General features: G+C 38.2%; 1 protein-coding gene across 5 annotated transcripts in view; it reads left to right on the top strand.

Moving 5' to 3' along the window:
• Positions 1–15,665, top strand: part of LOC137298009 (multiple epidermal growth factor-like domains protein 6) — a 94,730-nt gene that overhangs the window by 41,142 nt on the left and 37,923 nt on the right. For all 5 annotated transcript variants that reach the window (XM_067830036.1, XM_067830035.1, XM_067830033.1 and 2 more), the window contains exons 6-7: positions 10,546–10,680; positions 11,776–11,910. In XM_067830036.1, coding sequence (XP_067686137.1) covers positions 10,546–10,680; positions 11,776–11,910 — 270 coding nt within the window. The remainder of the gene's footprint in view (positions 1–10,545; positions 10,681–11,775; positions 11,911–15,665) is intronic.

Here is a 15,665-nt window from a genome sequence, read left to right as displayed (position 1 = left end):
TGGTTCTGCAGCTATTCTTACTTACTTACTCTATGTTACGTCAAAGAGTTGTGACGTATCGCGACGTCACAATGCTTAATGCGCCATACGTAATACAATTGCACCGTATTAAGTTCACGGTGGGATGTTTATCACATCTGTCGATATCCTCAAATACATTCTATTCCTTCAGTCTGCGATGCGTTTAAGTGGTAAGACTGTTGAACTTCACTTGCCTTTGCGTGTGTTTGTGGAAGCACCTTGTTCTTATCGTATTAGCATTTGTATTTGTATTTGATATTGGTTTTCAAACAAATGCTCAAGATAAGTCAGGACTCGAGAAATCGAGATTTCTTTTGAATATGGAAAGGCATTTGTCACCTTTGTCTTTACGATGTATATTGAACTGTTTTGTCACTTTTTAGTGTTTTAAGAGACCATAATCTATTACATGGTCTCTGGTGTAATCTGATGTTTATATCGCTACGTTACGTAATGCAGAATAAAACAAAATCATGAATGAGGGGCTTACAATCGCTTTAAACATTAATCTAGATGGGTGAGTGAGTGGGTGGATTGAGTTTTGCGCCGCACTCAGCAATATTCTAGCTATATGGCGGCAGTCTGTACATAATCGAGTCTGGACCAGACAATCCAGTAACCAACAACATGAGCATCGATCTGCGCAATTGGGAACCGATGATATGTGTCAACTAAGTCAGCGAGTCTGATCACCTGATCCCATTAGTCGCCTCTCACGACAAGCATGGTCTCCTTTCATGGCAAGCATGGGTTGCTGAAGGCCTGTTCTACCCTTCACGGGTTAATCTAGATGGGCTAGTCAGTGGGGAGGGAAGGCGGAAATTATATATGCCTTATACTTTTATCACTTTGGCGAAACCCACAACTACGGATATGGTATTGACAAATATTCAAGGCGAACTGGGATTCAAATCTACGACCATAGGTTCCTGGTGTATGCAAGGGGCACAACTCTGCAGAACAAATCAGGCAAAGTGGCCAGGGTGAATCTACTGAATGCGTCGTGGTTCATTCGCAAAATTACCTATATTACAAGTACACAACGAGACCATTGCATTAAAGTTAGATATTCTCTTCATGATTTCTAAAGACTATTTTACGCCATGTACACTGGATAAGCTGTCCGAGCGACTGTACTCGTTATGCTATCACGTCTTGAAATCGTCATTCTGTGATGATGTTACATATCAGAATGCAGCGAATTATTTCTTCTGACAAGGAAACCTCATCCAGGTGTACTCCATGAGACAGTATTGCCATTCTCTTCACAACATCACTTTGATGTAAATGTTAACTGTTTGACAAGTCAAAAAAAACCCAAAACAATTCACAAGATTGTAAACAGAATTTTGAACGTGCAGTTACCCAATTAGAAACAAATAATGATAAATACTTGTACTTAGAAACCTACTTAAAATATAATTATACAATTTAAGACAAGTGTGTTGTTTTTGGAACAAGCTTTAAATCTTAATTAGGAGGAAAAGAGCGCTGATTTGAATGGTTACAGCCCCTGGCAGTGATGCTCAGCCAGCTAAACAAGAGGTAATGGATGCATGGCGAGTTATAAGCATCGAGTGTAAACCCCCAGAAACTCTTGACTCAACATATCTAAGGAGTCAGCTGGCAACACAGGCAGACATACGTACACTGAAGGCATTGTAAGAACACTTGCAGAGCAAACATGTCGAAGGGGGAAATATGTAATTTTGTGTTGATTAACCGTTATTTTCTTCTTACCGACCAACCATACTTCACATTTGCTGTCACATGCATTTGCTAAATATGGTGGCGGACGGAAGACCTTCTGATCGATAATCAAGATCAGTCTTATAATAAAACGGGTTTTATTACGTAAACTTCATCAGTTCACTAGAACAAGTAGACCTGAAACGAGACAAAACATCAAACAGTATCTGTCGACGCTCAGTTGACGGTGAACGCGTTTTGTGAATCTCGCAATCGACCGAATTCTTCGTTGCACTCGCAGTGTTGTTTACAGATGTCGATTTCAGTACATGATTCAGATTTGTCAGTTCAACCAAAATTTCAGCCCACTTCGTCAAGAGTGATACTGGACTTCATAGTTATCTCCCTTTCCTTGGGAAGACGTACGATGTTTACCTTTACTATTTTCCAGACACCTTCTCGTCTTCTCTTTGCACAGTCCTTGCCTGTTCTTGAGAACAGGTTGTCTTTATCTTCCATTAAAGCATCAACAACGAAGTCATCTTGCCATTATCAGCCAAATGGATTTTGCATATTTGCCAACTTTATAATGTTCTTGATAACAACGAGTAAGCTGTATGTCCTGAAGTACAAGTGCGTATTTGCCTGATAAGAAGGCTGTCTATCTTGAGAAATGAAGGATGTATCGTTGTTACATGTTCTTCCATAGCTCTCTTTGATAAATAATTTGGCCTCTTCAAAACATGAAACAGATCGCATTGCCTTGTTGCCAGTAGGACGCACGACCGCTTAACATTACTGGGTGGCTCACAAGTAGAATTGCATACGGCCATTAAGATAAGCATTACATGACAATACCAGTATTTAGTGTCTGAAGTGAGAGATTAAATCTTGACATGTGGCCAAAAACAACAATTCGTTTCCATACCTTTGCGGATATCGACAGAAATAATTAACCACAAAAGGTTACGTCTTGAAAAGGATATGACAACACATAACAAAAACTCAAAAAAAAGCCAGGACAGTAGCTTTAGTTTCCAAACACAGGCGTATTTTTAACTATTATTGCAGGGGTTCAAATATAGACTTTCCTACATGAATGTATCAATGTTTTAGTCATGGAGCACTGTAGTAGAAACAACAATATCCTTCCATTATTCATTAGACACATCTACTAAAAACTGAATCCATTTTACAATTCCTAAATTTCTTACTATTTCATGAGTTTATGGCTCACGATAGAAGTAGTGATGATACCAGTTCGTTGCGATTAGTTAAGGTTTTTTCTGCCCCACCAGAGGCACCGTATGCATATGCAAAGAGCGTTCGACTGGTCACTTAAAAATCCTCGCGGAAGTATGGTACAACTCAAAACATTTTTATGGATCAAACATGCAGTGCGTTTTTCAATGATGGGCCAAAGAAAGTAAGGATAAATTTAAAAAGGCGAAATGTTTCTCGGGCATCGGCGTGTCACTTTTATTTATGTACGTAACAGTTTATTATTGCCATTTAAGAAAAATAAATTTGACTTGGCTGCGTCCCGATCATGCATTTGTCCACGATAAGACTGCGTGCCTGTAAGAACGAGTGTTACTGAATCCACAACTCATTAACACGTGCTAAACTCTCCAAACTGTGTATCTGGAGAGAAAAATAAAACAATTGTTCCTCCCTCGTCACTTTTGTCTATCAAAAATTGAACAGAAAGTCCTACCGCCCTCGCCACGTTTGAAACAAATGTGCCCGAAAAACATTTAATTATTTTGATGCAGCCTAATAGAGGCATTTTACAATCCTTTGTGGTACAAAATAGTTAAGTCTATCCTGCTCATCGGAAACAGTTGTTCCAAGAGTATTTCCATACAATTGCTCCTTGAATATCTCATGCTTGACAGAATAGATTCTATACAATGCACATCTGTGAACATATCTCATAGCCATCAATAACACTCACTAGAACTGGAACTGGATTAAGGGCTCAAAAGCACAATAACGTTGTTGACGGTAGAAATATGGTACACGGTATCAACATCACTGCACATACACTTACGTGGACATGGATTGCCCTGTGGTCCAAGGCCCCACAACCACTAATCATGGGTTCGAATCCCGGTTCGCTCCGATGACGTTTAAAAAACTGACACGCATTGATATGACTGGTATACACTCACTCTCCTCGACCACCACAAACTCTATATTCGCCCTCCATCATCACGTATTTTGTAATCATCCCAACTGTTTTTCTAAAGACAGCGTTTCTTATTCCTAGCTTCACTGAACATATGTCCAAAATGAGACGTAGTTCGGATTCTCAAGAAACATTCCCCACATGTCTCGAATACTGACTGATCACAAGGTGTTGCCTTCAACATACAACAACCATTGTTATAATAGCTCCAGGGTAATACAAGCGTACGTCAATGGTGCACCTTTTTGCTACATCAGATAGACGTGTGTGAATGACACAATCTCTGGTACGTGTTTTGATGGTATTTTCAACAGCGTTCACTTCAGAATAACTAGCTCGGTGGTGATTATAACAACGTCGATGTCAGTTTATATTGAAGGATCACCTAAGGGTGAAGTGTAATTCCTCAATTCTATCTCTGTATAACGTCTACGTTTCGCTTTGGCAAAAAACCCGTGTAAATAAACAAGGAGTCTTGTAGAACTATAATTAGGAGCCGTTGCACTTTGGTAGATATTTTTGCTGTCGGCACGAAGCAGTAATGCACGCCATTTTTATCATCTTTGTAGATCATTGTATAAATGTACAAGGGGATGAGAGATATATATCAAGGAAATTCTTTGGGAGCATGTTGCAGATCACGAGAGGTCCACGCTATGTATTTTTACTTATCCCATTTAGAACAGAAATCGAGTTCATGACAGCATTGTCGAAATCGTCAATTAACTGTGATTTACAGCATTGTCCAGTTGTGTTTTTAATCATCCGAAATTAATTTGTCATTTTTTGTAATTCCGCTAGGAGGGAGTGCATCTTTGTCAATGTGTCATTAATGGCTAGAAATGTAATATAGCTTACATATTCTGCATATATGATAATTATTTAACCTCTAAATGGACAAATATTCTGGTGCCCACGCATTGATGTTACTGGAATAGTGCATTTAACCATACTAATTTTCTCCAAATCAAGAAAAATCAAGAAGAGTTGCATTTTCTTGTTTTAACAGAAAGTTTCAGTGAGCTTTTGGATGAGAATTTATATAAGCGGGATCGAATATCGTGATGTTGTCCTTAAAAGATACTTGCCCTCAGTGTATAAATATGCTACACTTCTTCTGATCATCAGGTATGTTCTACTGTGAAAAATAACACAGACAGTCTGTAATTTGTAAGTACATTACTGGCCACGGGGGGTCATAAAAACAACAAAACAGATATGTCTTGATGATGAAAGGAAAACACAAATGCACAGTTCTCGCATAGAATGCATGTTTCGAGATTCTCAGAACGTTTGCATGTCGATCCATTAACACAGATGCTTGTTGGTAAAAACTCCACATGGGGCTAGTATGTGTTTCATTGTACAAGGAATGCATATAATAAGCACTTGCTGCTGTGACTATCTGTGATGACATTTGGATGCCGCTGAAAGTACTCTCATGGCGTACCGTTGATAGTGAGCATGATTGAACTTATTCCAAAACACATTAAAGTAGAGCAAGTCATTTCATCGCTTACATTTTCTCTATGCCTTCGGACATGATTCTGTTTGAGGATTGCTTTCTGGGAGACGGCTTTGGCTATTTATGGTATCAGTTGGCAGAAGTTTGTTAATATCAGTAATGAATACTACTGGAATACACATTGCAATGACAAGACTGTAATACACTACGTTTTTCTTGACGCATGATATACACTTTACACACACTGATATAAGGGCACAGCGCATGCTTCACCCTAAGAAGTGAAAAGATTTTCAAGTTAATTTGCTGTTCCACATTGTGTGAAAAGGTAATGAAAACAAAACCATCGTTCTGATAATGGTACGATTAGAAATCATGCCAATGTATCTAAACGATCGTGGGTTCGAGACCCAGTGCGCCCCGACGAGTTTACGTCCACAAATGGCCGTGTGTTAGACAACTGAGACCTGACTCATCTGAGTCTTTCCTCCGTCGTCAATATGACACGCAGTGTAATAACTGGAATACTGTTGAAGCAAAGCAAGCACTCAACTCATTCATTTTTTTAGACAATCACGGATATGATATTCGCCCACCATCATCTCATACCCTGTGATCATTTTCACTGTTTTTTTCTTAAGATAACACTTCTTATTACCCTTTTCACGGAGCATATCTTAACCGAAATTAGACTTTGTAAGGATTCTGCCGAAACATTCCCCAAATGTCTCAAATAAACACTGATCACAAGCTGTTGTCTTCAACATACAGCAACCAATGTTATAATAGCTCCAGGGTATTACTATGGCGAGCGTTCGTCAATGATGCACATTTTTGCTACATCAGATAGACGTGTGTGAATGACACAATCTCTGGTACGTGTTTTGATGGTATTTTCAACAGCGTTTACTTCAGAATAACTAGCTCGGTTGTGATTATAACAACGTCGATGTCAGTTTATATTGAAGGATCACCTAAGGGTGAAGTGTAATTCCTCAATTCTATCTCTGTATAACGTCTACGTTTATATTTGTCCAGAAACTCTTGTAAATAAACAAGGAGTCTTGTAGAACTATAAACAGTAGCCGCTTCTCTTTGGGAAAAACGTTTTGGTCTCGTAAAATATAGTTAGGTTAATAACGTCAGTAACATTTTTATCACATTTGTACAACTTGTACAACATTGTACATATGTCCAAGGAGAAGACAAGCATATCAAGAAAATTGGTTAGGGATATATGTTGCACAGATCACGAAAGGCCCCACTCGTTGTGTTATGAGTCATGCAATTCAGACCTGAAATCGTGAGGTCTTGACAGCACTGACGAAATAGTGAACTGTAATTAAATAAGATTTACAGCATTAACCAGGTATGATGTCACATGTTTAATCTTTAAATGTATAAAGGACTGTGGGTTATCGTGGAGGTTAAAACCTTCCCACATTATGCTAAAAAATCGGGTTCGATTCCACAGATAGGTAAAGCATACTTCCGGTTTTCGTCGCAGGGATGTTGCTGCAATAATGCTAAATCGGCGTAAAACTATACTCACTCTCTCCAAATCTACAAGAACAAGAGTTGCATTATCCTATAATTTTTAGCAGTATGTTTCTAGATCAGACATGAAAGAATGGGACAGTTGTACTGTGAACAATATTTGCCCAAAGTGTATAGATATGGTGTTATTGTTCCTAAAGCTCCAGGCATTTGTCCCGAATATCACCTATGTTCTACTGTGTAATGCAACACATATAATCTGTGATCAGTAAATACGTTACCGGTCATGAGCCCTGTAAATAGCAAAAAGTCATGTCTTGCTGATGAAAAGATCATAAAAGTGCTCAATTCTGAGATAGAAAGCCTCCAGATTCTCTGGACGTTTGCATGTCGATCCATTAACACAGATACTTCACACAAGGCCCAAGACGTGTTTCATTGTACAAGGAGTGCATACAATATGCACTTGCTCCCGTAACTATCTGTGGTGACATTTGGATGCCTCTGAAAATATTCTCATGGCGTACCGTTGATAGTGAGCACGTGTGAGGTAATTAAAGAAACCTTTTAACTTAAAGCAAGCCATTTGGTCGCTGACATCGTTTTTGCCTTCGGGACACGATTCTGTTTGAGGATTGCTTACCTACGGCGTTGGCCATTAATGATATCACTTTTGCAGACGTTTGTTAATGTCAGCAATGAATGATAGTGGAATAAACATGTCTTGAACGACTGTGATACACTACGGGTGTCTTGTCTAATGACATGCTCATTACAGACACTTACATAAAGGAACAACGTATGTTTTATCCCGAAAATTAATATTACCACTCGGAAAGATTCAAGTTAATGAGGTATTCAACATTGTTTGAAAAATATATTTAAATTTTGTATATCAGGGTAGTTGACTGTAAAAAGATGTATATCAGGGTAGCTGACATAAAATGAGCTTTAAATTAGCAACACCATTCGACATTATTTTTATTATTTTATTTCAGGGACATTGATTTTATGTGAGTTTGTAGATTTAATTAGTAGCACCATGTTGGCGACTGCCACATCTGTAAAATCCACCGGTACCAGTATAGGCTTCACGACCAAATGTATACATCAAACTAAATATGGAAACGGAACTCACTTTGAGCAGATCCTGCTCCAACTAGGAGACATTATGTAGTATTATCGTGTATCGTGTATCGCTTTCATGTAAAGATAGTTTGATTATATTGGTCAATAACACTTGAACAAGTTTCTGTGTCACCCCTCCCAGGAGAGTGACAACTGGAAAACATATTACTCGCTGCCACGGTAACCGCTAAACTCTCCACCGAGAGGCTGCAGTATGTATGTACAATAGTATGACGTCATAATATGTCGCTTGCAGTGCACGGAGTTCCACTAACACTCGGATAACACTGATACAAAAGAACCGTATTACCACCGAGTAAAGCACAGAACTTATATTATGTACCTGACAGTACTGACCAACGCCTGCCCCAGATATAGTGACAAGTGAACTTTGAAATCTGAATGAGAATGTCGTGACTGATTTACAAGAAAGCAACGCAATAAGTTATAACGTCTTTGCAAGTAAAACACAGGAGATTATAAACGTTCATGACGTTCATCCTCCTTGCCTTTCTAGTAGAGAACAAGTGAGGGGTTATACAGGGAGGCGTTTGTGAGGAGGCTGTATTACGGTCTAGGACGCTTTTGGAAAGAACCACATGTCGGGAGTTGTGTAAATGGGTAGCGTCGCAAGTCATTTTTTTAACAGTTGCTCTGACTCAACTTTATGTACGTGTTACAAAATGCAAACTGCCATGTTGTGATATCAGTGGTTTTCACTAACGTTTGTTTTATGACTCTATGACTTCCAGCTTATCTCTTCTAACAAATGGTAAAACGGGATAAAACCTGTAAAACATGATAAAAACGGCTTTTAGGCAATTACCACGTTGTACCTTGATGCACATATAACCGTCATACATGTTATTAACTTTCCAGATATCACACACAAGCGCATTGTTAACTGTTTTAATCTTAATATGTTCTTTAAGCGGTGTAGATTTAAGCGCCATTGCTGATTCTATAGCCGGACAAAATCTGTGCTTAGAACTGAGACGATTGTACGAATCGGACTACATGTATATCTGTCTGTCTGTCTGTCTGTCTGTATAAATCAGTATTCAATAATACAATGAAAATCTTATGGATAACCACTTCTTTATTTGTTTACCATGACAATTCTGGGCTAGTTCTTGCCTATTCTTCCTAACCCAGAAACGTCGTGATAAACACAATTTTAATAAAGAAGCTGTTATCCATGAGATTTTTCTTGTATTACTGCAGCAGTCACTTCTACACACCTTTAAAGAATTTCATCACTATTCAATATTCGCGATACCAGTGTCCCAGTGCCTTACAAACACATACTGACCAGACGGAGTTTATATTGTCACTATGGCGTTATATCTACATTCCTTTAATCTCAAACTATGAGTACATCAATCTCTAAAATTTCAATTTCTAAGACAAGCAAGTTGATAAAGTTACTCAAAAAATGTGTGTGGTTAATTGGATGAAATTGGGTGCGGTGGGTAGCAGAGTGGTTAAAGAATCGCCCATTATACCGAAGATACGGTTTTATTCCTCATATGGGTACAGTGTGTGAAGCCCATTTCTGGAGCCCCCTGCCCTGATTTTGCTGGAATGTTGCCAAAAGCGGCGTAAAACTAAACTCACTCACTCACTGTAACATCTTTCTGCTCGTGAAACTCAAAACCCCTGAACAATGTGACAGTTTCATCATGTAATATTGTATACACATGTCAGGCGTGTGCGACTTAAGATACAATCTTGAGCCATCGGTATAAGAACAGGAACAGCTATTAGCTATAGCAGATATGATTTCTTTACCCACAAAACTTACACAATATGTTCAGAAATGATAAGCTTCGGGAAACTTCTCTCAAACCTAGTATTACCGCGTTTTGGACGAAATGAAATAAATAAACTGTTTAAAAAGACTCGACTGAAGGCGTGTCATCCTCACGTGCACGTCATGAGGTGCGGCAGCTATAAATCAGATGAAGTCGACGCTGATTGGCTGATGATGTTGAATGTCTAGAATGATTGGACCAACTCACACTTCATCAGTCTCATGCCTGGCTTTCGAGATGGCCGTTACAGGATTCCGTACATATATCTCTATCCTGCTTCGCGATGTATGGCGTGCGTAGTAGTTGTTTTGACACAGTCGCTCCGAAACCTTGCGCTTAAAAGTTCCTTAATCTATTGTTTTGGGTCGGATCATTGATGAAGTCACTGATGGTGCCAATTGGGGCGTGTTGGAGAATCTTAGACTCCGGAAGTTGATATGGGTTGTGTATCTGTTCGTTTTGGAGGAATAGTAGTCGGGTTACAAGGAATGTTCTTGAAGGATCGTTGATCATACTCAGCCACAAGGTGACGTGAAAACCGTTTTATTACCCAAACGTGAGCTACATTCGGAATACCCCCAGTAAAATAGCTTCACCGACTCTCAGGCGTTGGCAGAGACACTAATCCGAAACACACAGGACATGCTGCTATACAGACTTCACCCGAGACATGGATGTACCCTTTTCATATGTATCCTTTATCAGCTTTTGACTTATAGTAAGTATGTACCAATTTTCAGGTAAGTTTGGAGACCGCTGCACGTTAAACCAAGAGTGTTGGGACGCCTATACGAGAGGTGTTTGTTCAAGGAACGGAACATGTGCCTGTGAATCTGGTTACTATAGGCACGATAACCTTACTGGCTGTACAATAAGTAAGTATCTATACTTTAACGATTCTTCATGTCACATAATTCTCTTTCAACGACTTTGAGTAATTTACTTTGTATAAATATCTTATCTTTCTTTATGTTGCATTATAGGCAGTATAGATTTTGATTTTGCATTAAAGATTTCTCGTATTTTTTAAAAGAAATATGTCTCCGATGTACATATTCTGTGAAGATCTTAAGTTGCCTGTTATATATCTGTACTTGTCAATTAACGTATTTAGAAAATATACACTTTGCACTAGTTTAAGAGGTTTGGATCTTGATAATGAACAATAATGCGGACCTCTTTGAGACCTTACATTTAGAAAAACAACACGCTGAAGAGCGATAAACGCTAACAACGCCCTTAAAGAAACATTAAAGTAAAACACACGCTTCTCTGAATCATATTACTGTTATCTGGAGACGGTAATGGGCGCGCTTTGCGATAGATACAGATGCTTATTGTTCTTCGTTGCCGCATATCTTATCACTGCCTGATTATTTTCTGTTATGAACGTCAAATTGATTAAACTTGACTGTATTTATATATCGTTCTGTCTACTCTTCTTCTTTTTTTGTTGTTTGTGTTTTCTGCGCAGATGCATTGTTGTAATCTCATTTGCTCCCACTCATATAACGTAACATGGACGTTCTATGATATTAATCGCCTTTATCTTATTTACAGATTTCGCAATTAATATACACTTTCTATTGTTTCTTTCTTCTAAGGTATTTGTAAATGAACTTATATGAACATAGTGATATTCATTTGTGAAGTGTTAAGTAAAACCGATCTAACGTTCTCACTGATAAGAGCACAATGAACGTGGTAACTAAAATGAAAACAACCTTGAAATTTTTGCAATACGTATACTACGAACTGTTACATCGGTTGTACTTTCATGAGTGTAAATGTTCCTTTGACACCGGTTTGTCTTAATTTTGTTTACGACAGAAATAATACATCCTTTTTCTATCACAGGTATTCCGGGTGTGAGCGTCGTGCGTTTGTCAGATATGTTACGTACTGTCTCAACATTTATACGTTCTATCATTGTAATCCATGTTTACAAAGACTATGTATTTTTTCAACAGGAAAGATAGGAGACAAAACATGCGCAATTGACAGCGACTGTGAAGATGCTGTGTCCAACAGTGAGTGCGTCCAGAATGTATGCACCTGCAGGGTCGGCTTCAACCCTTCCGACGATGGGACACAGTGCGTCAAAAGTAAGTCACCATGGGATATAAATCCCTTCCTGAATGTGGTATAAGAGATCGCGTTTTCATATGATTAGAATGCTTTCTCTTAATTTCGGAGGACACGGATGGCTCAGGCTCCGCAATTTGCTGTGGAGAGTACCTTGCGCATGCCAGGAGCCTGTGTCTCGTCAGTTGATTAGATTTCTAGATTTCTAGATTTGTCAGCGGTATATCCTCGCTAATGGCATGAGACATGCATCATTTCGTCCTTTATCATACGTAAAGCTTACACACCGTGATATAATTCGAATACTGTTCAATATCAATCCATCTTGATTTTTATTATTTATCGTTTCATTGTTTGTTAAATATGTCAACTATCAATACTGCAATTGTATTCGTCCCGCTCTGTCAATGGGACTCTGACGTTGAACACAACTTTAAGCCACAGAATGAGCCAGTGAGGTTTTTTAATAATATTTTACACCCGAAGAGCAGATGAGCGAAGAAAGATCTTCAGTGCGCAAAGGAGTTCTGACCAGCACAAATATATAAACTCTGTTGGCATATGTAATGCTTATGCACTATTGCTGTTGGCTTCAACGTGTCTTGGCAATGGTGCTTTGCATATTATTGTCCATTCCCGTGATCTACAGACAGAGAATCTGTGCTGAGATCTAGTGAGAAAGATTGGAAGATCGAGTCATGTCATCATTATCATACGGAAATATGTTAAATATGGTGCTTGTAGTTTCCTTGCCTCGTGGTTGAGAGATAAACCAAGGATGACTTAGATCTTTGTCAATTCTCTGTGTTTGGGTGTAGTACCTATGTTAAAGTGTAGGGTGATTTATCAGCGTGTTAACACTATAAAACCGGTATTAGTGCGGACTGGTACCCAGCCTAGCATACATATACAACACACGTGCATGCGCGTCTCTATGTAAGTGCAATGACGCGACTTTAATAGTGGAACCCCAATTCACCTCATGTAACCATTATGTGAAGCGGTGAGTCACATCGTGAACAAGTTGTAAAAGGTATCTCTCCTCTGGTTCAGGGTGCGGCACGTAGCTGTATCATCCACTTGTTATGACAGACAACGTTCCTCCCTTCTCATCCAGCTCCGGTGACCTAAGTCTCAACCGCGAATCATAAACTTCTGACTCGGTAAAGCCGAGGTCTAACACTTGAGAACTTAGGACAGAAGCTTGGGAACAGCCATCATGATGATACGGAAAAAAATCCAAAAGAACAACCTTTCGTTTTTTCTTGTCGAAATGCCAAATTATTTGCAATATTATCTTAACCGAAATGTGAATATAAATCCTAGGCAGTGTTATAAAGCAATGGGTTACTTACAACCTTTCTGCATTGCTAGACTTTGATAGGACCAAATTACAGATATAATACATTTTTAATATTATATTAACTGAAATGTGAATATATCTCCTCTGCAGTGTTGTACAGCCATGAATTACTTTATAACGTTTCTACATTGTTGGACTTTGATAGGACCAAATTACAGATATAGTACATTTTCAACATTATCTTAACTGAAATGTGAATATAACTTCTCTGCAGTGTTGTAGAGCCATGAATTACTTTATAACGTTTCTACATTGTTGGACTTTGATAGGACCAAATTACAGATATAGTACATTTTCAACATTATCTTAACTGAAATGTGAATATAACTTCTCTGCAGTGTTGTACAGCCATGAATTACTTTATAACGTTTCTACATTGTTGGACTTTGATAGGACCAAATTACAGATATAGTACATTTTCAACATTACCTTAACTGAAATGTGAATATAGCTTCTCTGCAGTGTTGTACAGCCATGAATTACTTTATAACGTTTCTACATTGTTGGACTATGATAGGACCAAATTACAGATATAGTACATTTTCAACATTACCTCAACTGAAATGTGAATATAACTTCTCTGCAGTGTTGTACAGTCATGAATTACTTTATAACTTTTCTACATTGTTGGACTTTGATAGGACCAAATTACAGATATAGTACATTTTCAACATTATCTTAACTGAAATGTGAATATAACTTCTCTGCAGTGTTGTACAGTCATGAATTACTTTATAACGTTTCTACATTGTTGGACTTTGATAGGACCAAATTACAGATATAGTACATTTTCAACATTATCTTAACTGAAATGTGAATATAACTTCTCTGCAGTGTTGTACAGCCATGAATTACTTTATAACGTTTCTACATTGTTGGACTTTGATAGGACCAAATTACAGATATAGTACATTTTCAACATTATCTTAACTGAAATGTGAATATAACTTCTCTGCAGTGTTATACAGCCATGAATTACTTTATAACGTTTCTGCATTGTTGGACTTTGATAGGACCAAATTACAGATATAATTCACATGGGCATGGGTCTGTAACCGTAGCAAAAAACTTTTTTAACATCGTCTTTACCAAAGTGTGAATATGACTCCCTTGCACTGATATAAAGCCATGTGTTACTAATTAACTAACTTTTCCACATTTCGAGACACTGATAGGTCCAAATCGCAGCTTTAATTAACATGGGCGTGAGTCTGTAACCAAAGCAAACACATTTTAACATTGTGTATACCAAAGTGTGAACACGACTCCTTTGCACTGATATGAAGCCATGTGTTACCTTTCTTAACTTTTTCACATTGTTGAACAGTGAATTGCACTAAGCCACAGCTATAATTCACATGGGTGTGAATGTAACCCTACGTAACCCTTGGCTGACTAAGGTTCTTGGTATATCGCCAAATTAATGAATTGTTCAAACAATGTGAAAAAGTACACGTACGAAAAAGCATGAGACCAAATACACCACCGAGTAAACGTAAGTATACACCAATGTATAATGATTCAACTGATGCCATATTTGGGATTTCACTTTCTCAGTAAAGTACAAATTCTAGTACTTTTTTGGTTGAGTCCCATCCGGGATTCGAACCCGCACCCTCAGAGTCAGGCACCCAATCGCCAGCACACAAATGGCATCGTGTAATCAAATGTATAAAAATGATTTAAAACGAAATACGTGAGAAATAATGCGATAGATTTTAAAAGTTTTTGCAGCATAGGGCGAGTTTAAGGTTTTGATAACGTCAACATTTTTGGGGGTTGAATCTGACATCTATATGCGTTAGTATTCAGGCAGAGACGTGTATGAGTAATTTTCAGTATGGAGCATGACGTTGAGTTTTGTCCATGACGTAAACTGTATGCGTTATGTGGGAGTAATTGATTCCTGGATGGAATGGAATGTATTTGAACCCCCAAGCGTTGACGTTTGGCAGTCAAATACGTTGTATTACCCGTTATTTCACGTGAAATCCGAATGTGACGGCGGTCTGGAATGCGACAAAGATGGAATATCATGACGTCCAACGCTAACGTCACATCTAAACTGATTAGCAACATTTAAAAACAAATTAAAAATGTCTTGCCATTTCCCCAAACCGATTAGGACGGATAGTTTTGTTATTATAAAAAGGATATTGTCCATCAAAATAAAAATAAAATATGATTACACTGTGAAAATTGGTAACATTTCGTGGATAGCGTCTGACAACAAGAGGTAATGTTTCTGATGCATATTTTAGTAGATGAAAGTTGAGCCAAACTTGGCACTTGATTTAAGTCTGCGGCACTAGGCCTTCATCGAACACTTGCAATTTAATTGCGTATGCCTTTCGTCTTTTAATAACGATTCTTGGAAGCAACGTAGATCCAGCACGTTATTCCTAGCCTAAT

The sequence above is a fragment of the Haliotis asinina genome, chromosome 10 (genome assembly GCF_037392515.1).
Source record: "Haliotis asinina isolate JCU_RB_2024 chromosome 10, JCU_Hal_asi_v2, whole genome shotgun sequence".
In the NCBI taxonomy this organism is placed as follows: domain Eukaryota; kingdom Metazoa; phylum Mollusca; class Gastropoda; order Lepetellida; family Haliotidae; genus Haliotis; species Haliotis asinina.
This window is presented reverse-complemented; position numbering and strand designations above follow the sequence as displayed.